Source organism: Elephantulus edwardii, unplaced genomic scaffold, assembly GCF_000299155.1.
Source record: "Elephantulus edwardii isolate Elephantulus edwardi_28Jun2011 unplaced genomic scaffold, EleEdw1.0 scaffold00184, whole genome shotgun sequence".
In the NCBI taxonomy this organism is placed as follows: domain Eukaryota; kingdom Metazoa; phylum Chordata; class Mammalia; order Macroscelidea; family Macroscelididae; genus Elephantulus; species Elephantulus edwardii.
The window spans coordinates 4,969,298-4,975,095 of NW_006399934.1; the positions used below are offsets into that span (position 1 = coordinate 4,969,298).

Below are 5,798 nucleotides of genomic sequence, written 5' to 3' on the forward strand. Positions count from 1 at the left end.
TTAGATACCCATGACATACAGCTGATGGCAGTATTACTGCAACTTTATATAAGAGGAGATCTCAAAATCCTAAAGAAGTGAGTAAGTAACAGGGAGGCACTCATGAAGTAAAAATAATTCCCAACTACTTGGCTGCTGTTTTCTTATTTTCTATTTGGAATTTCTATATTACATCAACAATGTTGATTGAACATTTTACTATAATAAGGAAGAAGATGAAAATGACAATATTTTTACTACAATCAGGAAATATATGCAGATTATTGGACAAATGAAAATTTTATTTCAGCAGTTTGGTTGCTTATTCTTAGGGCCTTCTTTCTATCATTGATACATCCTCAGAAACGAATATTTAAAAATTTCAGCTGAAATTTAATCTAACAGTGCAAAAATGTGGAATAACAACCAGAGCTCACGAAATGATTTCATTTTACTTGGGTTCTCTGACCGTCCTTGGCTTGAGACACCACTCTTTGTAATCTTTCTGTTGACTTACCTCTTAGCCCTCTTTGGAAATATTTCCATTATCTTAGTTTCTCACCTGGATGCTCAGCTTGACAGTCCCATGTACTTTTTTGTCTCAAATCTATCCCTTCTGGATCTCTGTCTCACCACCAGCACTGTCCCTCAAATGCTTGTCAATCTCAGGGGGCCAAAAAAGACCATAAGTTATGGTGGTTGCATTGCACAACTCTACATTGCCTTGGCCGTGGGTTCCACTGAATGTATACTTTTAGGTATTATGGCTTTTGATCGTTATGCTGCTATTTGCAAGCCCCTTCACTACCCAATCATCATGAACCAGAAACGCTGTGTCCACATGGCAACTGGAACCTGGATTAGTGGTTTTGCTAACTCCCTTGTCCAGTCCACTTTCACAGTACTGACTCCAAGATGTGGACGGAGGGTGATGGATCATTTCTTCTGTGAAGTTCCTGCTCTTTTGAAACTAGCCTGTATAGATACTCGTGTGAATGAGGCTGAACTGAATGTACTAGGGGCCTTGTTGCTCTTGGTTCCTCTCACTCTCATAGTGGGAACTTACATGTTCATTGCTCAAGCAGTAATGAAAATAAGCTCTTCAGAAAGTCGCTGGAAAGCCTTTAACACATGTGCTTCACATATATTGGTGGTCTCCCTCTTCTACATTACAGCCATCAGTATGTATGTCCAGCCTCCCTCTAGTTATTCTCGTGGGAGAGGGAAGATCATGGCTATCTTCTATGCAATTGTCACACCTAGCCTCAATCCATTTATCTATACTCTGAGGAACAAAGATGTGAAAGCTGCCCTTCGAAGAGCACTGACCATGGAGTTTTGGGTTAAGACAAGATGATCTTAAAAAGAAGACTTAATTTCAAATACGAATGTGTATGTCTGTCAAACAATCAGTGGTATAGCAAAGTGATGAAGAACACAGTAACAAGTGAGATAAATTGTACAAGTCAAACAAGGCAAAGAAAGAAAGTTTCTACATCACTTATCCCGGGAGCACAGATGACATAGTCTATAAAAAGTTGCTACTAAACCAAAGACTTCTTTGGAGTTTTGACTTTCCAGCCACTCCTGAGAAGAAAGATGGGGTGTCTTCTTCCTTGAAATTTATAACTTTGGAAACTCTCACTGGAGGGTGAGCTATAAGTCAGAAACAACTTGATTGTAGAGAAAGACACACACACACAGATACAGAGAAAGAGATAGAGTTTGTTGTCCCTTATGTTATTGCTGTTTCGTGCCAGTGAGTCAGAACCAAATTGCTCAGGAGGAGACTGTCTATCTTTGTCCTGTGGTATTTCTGGTGGACATGAACAATGCACACTGGGGTTGACAACACACCTGTTTTATGTAATGGAATCCCACCAAGTCTTTTTCATTTTCTCCTTTACCATAATCTAGTCTCAGGAGACAAAGAAAGCAGTATGTCATGGAAAAGATACTAAAATACTTCTATATTTGGCCTAAATATACAAATATACCTAATTATCTCAGGAAACTTAAAAATAGTATGTGTTTTTATATCTCCCTGTGTGTGAGAAAGAGAGAGAAGGAAAGAGAGTAGAGAAGAGGATGGGAGAGCAGACAGTGAACAGAAAAATAAAAAGAAAGAGAGAGAGAGAAAGAAAGACGAATGAACGAAAGAAAGAGAAAAATAGAAGGAAAACTAGGTAACAGTTAATATTTATATATTTATTATTATTAATATTTATAGATTTAATATATAGATTTAAAAAATCTAGATATTTGAAAATGCTTTCAGGGCATGGAATTTAATAGCTCTGTGTCACCTAAGGCAATTAAAAGAATAAAATACTAATTTAAATTCATATAGTTCCATATCACTTTCTATTTGGTTATTTATGAAATCATGACAAATATTCATGCTGAGTAAGCAATATAATCTCTTTTCACATACTTCCCCAAAATTTTTAATAAAATTAAGCTTTCCAAAGTGCTATTTATTCATAAATATATTTAGTAATTTTTATTTATTTTAGTTCTCTGTAAGTATTCCAAAAGAGTTCATTTTTTTAAATATCAAAAAAATTCTTCAGTTTATTTGATCAGATTTCTTAATTTATAGTAAACACTAATAGTGAAAATTCTATTATATTAGATTTATTATCTATCTGGGAATATTAACCATCTGAGTTCTAAAACACTATCAACATTTATGAATATTGGATATGGCAAAAACATTCTGCTATACTAAGATTACCACATGTCATAGATAGACATGGACATTTTATTCTTCCATACATATATGAAAGAATTCTGGAATGAAGAAATGTGTGAAATACCATGTATATAAATGGAAAAAAAGATAAACTTTATTATAAAAAAAAATGTAACAACCAAAAAGTTGTTTTCCACAATATAAATAAACACTAAAGATATTTGGTGTCTCTTTCTCAAATGGATATTATTGTGCACACATTATAGAGGACTGTCTTTTAAGACAATTTCCAAACTCATGTTGTTGTTGTTAAGTGCCGACGAGTCGCATGCTACTCATAGCGACCCTATGAGGGAGAGTCCTCGATGCTTGGGTGTCTTTCATCCTCTCTCCAGGTTAATAGGGTTTCTGGAGGCAAGCTATTATGGAAGTGGATTTCACTTCTCCTTCCAAGCTTGTTTTCATTGGGGAGCTCCATCCCACTTTCTGTCCACCTTGGGTAACCAGCCATTAACGCATTTGACACATCTGTGTCAGTGTTCAGCCTCACAGCAACCACAAGTGACCGCTATACGGCAACTTGTACACCAGGGCTACAATACCTAGAGGAATGTCTGAACAAAAACAATGAAAGACAGGGCGCAGATTAAGTCATCCACCTTTGGCTTGGCAGCATCGCTTTTTGTCCACTGGCCCAGCTGATATGTTGATGTTATTGTTGTTAAGTGCCATGGAGTCGCAGGAGACTCATAGGCCCGAGGGCCCTACAGTGTTTTGGCAGCCCGGCACGCCCAATTGCTGGGAAACTCCCTGCCCCAGACCCCCATTCATCTGGCTAGTCCGCTCTGCCAAACCCCTCGTGGGCCCCAAAGAACCACCACACGTACTCGGGGTCCTGAAACCTACCACACCTCTAGAAGCCAGAGACCGGATCCAGGTGACATTAAATATCCCAAGCCCCCAGGCAGGCTTGACCTTTCAGTGTCTTAGCAGTCCAGCACTCCCAATGCTGGGAAACTCCCTGCCCCAGACCCCCCCATTCATCTGGCTAGTCTGTTCTGCCAACCCCCTCGTGGGCCCCAAAGAACCACCACACGTGCTCGGAGTCCTCAACCTCACCACCAGTAGCCAGGAACATAAAAGACATATTGGGATGGGAAAGTCTGCTGTTAGGGACCTCTCCAAAGTACTGAAGAGCAACGGTGTCTCTCTGCAGACTAAGGTGCATCTGATATAGGCCACTGTCTTTGCAATCACTTGCTATGCATCAGAGAGCTATACAATGACTAGGGAGGATAGAATAAGAATTGATGCTTTGAGCTGTGGTGCTGGAGAAGAGTATTGAATGTACCATGGACTGCCAAGAAAACAAACAGATTCATCTTGGAGAGGATTAAACCAAGCTACTCCTTGGAGGCAAGGATTCTGGGGCTTCGTCTGACATACTTTGGACATGTTGCAAGGAGGGACGGGTCCTTGGAGAGGGACATCATGCTTGGGAGGGTGGAGTGACAGCGCAGGAGGGGAAGACCCTCTATGAGATGGATTGATTCAGTGACTGGGGTAATTGGGATGGGTAGATCGAAGATGGTGCTATTGGCACAGGACATAGCAGAGATTAGGACTGTTGTACATAGGGTCGCTATGAGTCACAAGAGACTAGACGGAACATAACAACAACAACATTATGATATTACCTGTAGTCTAGTGGTGAGAATTTTTCTTTTCATGACATTAGGATGAAATCCATATTGAAGGTTGTACTGTATGTTCTTCTGCAGAAAGTTTTTTCAAGTTCTTCTCATTTTCAAAGCGAGAAGTTATATCCTCTGTATAACACAGGCTGTCAATGAGTCCTCAAACTCATGTAATACTATTAATATTCATGTTTATGTCCTGTGTACTGTTAGCACTTTAATTTGGCTATGGTAGTTGTTCAGAAAATATGTCCAATGTAATTGAATCTAGAGGTGACTTTCTTTTTAAAGACTAATACACTTCTTCTCTCTAAAAAGAACAGAGAAATGTTTTATTTCCTGCCAATGAAATTCAATAAGCAAATCTACTTTCTGTGATTTTTTTTAGAAATGTGATAATGTGATAAGGAAAAAAAGAAAACCTTTTGGAGAAGTAACAAGCCCTTGATTATATAAGGGGAAGAAAATTTGCTTTCTCAATACTGGTGTAATCTGGGAGAGGATTCCAGATATTTAAAAAAAAAAAATTGGTGGTAATCCTTGCCAGAAACCTCATAGCAACATGAAATGAAAGAAATTAGATGAAATGAGTTGACAAAGTAAGTAAGGTAATGTGGCAGGTTTGTCAGAAACAGTGAAATTGGCTCTGTATAGGCCAGGGTTCAGAGCTATGGTATAGAGAGTCAATATGAATTGGAGGTCACTCGATGGCACATAATATTAACAACATTAAATTTTAGGAAAATGGTTCATTGTATTAATTTATTCAATCTATTAAAACAATGTACTTCTCAAACAGAGACAATGTGCTATGGAATATTTAAGACTATTAAATCAACATAATGTGTATTTCTGTGTGCTAGGAACTTTTTGTGTGTTTGATACAATCATTAATGTACATTGTTTCATTCATGTACATTTTTAAAACAATCATTTCTTCACAATGTTTTATATAATTAATTACGATTGATATATGATTTTTATCCCCATCTCTCATCAAGTCCTCAATACACCTTGGCTATTCCTTCACATACCCCCAATCTGCTCACTAGTATCTGTTCCTTGTGATTTCTTTTACCTTATTTTGCACTTCTTCCTCCCGTCTCCTTTTGAATAGTTACAAAAAGCATCCTATGGATGGAGATAATTCTTCTGAGATCCATATTTCAGACACTGTCAACATGATGGAGGGACATATTAACAGAGTTGAAGAGATGGAACACAGAACGAGTAAAATAGAAGATAGAATTGTCACCACTGCCTCTTCAACAAATGGTGCTGACAAAACTGAACTTCCACCTGCAGAAAGCTGAAACAGGATCCACATCTCACACCATGCACAAAAATAAAATCAAGGTGGATCACAGATCTGGGAGTAAAGCCCAAAACCATAATGTTCTTAAGAGACAAACTGGGATCAAGCTTAG

General features: G+C 38.2%; 1 protein-coding gene across 1 annotated transcript; it reads left to right on the forward strand.

Moving 5' to 3' along the window:
• The first annotated feature begins 391 nt into the window (after nucleotides 1-391).
• Nucleotides 392-1,336, forward strand: LOC102851753 (olfactory receptor 2B2-like). Its single transcript, XM_006896302.1, has one exon. The coding sequence runs from the start codon at nucleotides 392-394 to the stop codon at nucleotides 1,334-1,336; it is 945 nt and encodes a 314-aa protein (XP_006896364.1).
• The last annotated feature ends 4,462 nt before the right edge of the window (nucleotides 1,337-5,798 follow it).

Bases quoted from the DNA above. Each gene is read 5' to 3' on its own strand.
- LOC102851753 (XM_006896302.1), top strand. From the start codon at position 392: ATGTGGAATAACAACCAGAGCTCACGAAATGATTTCATTTTACTTGGG.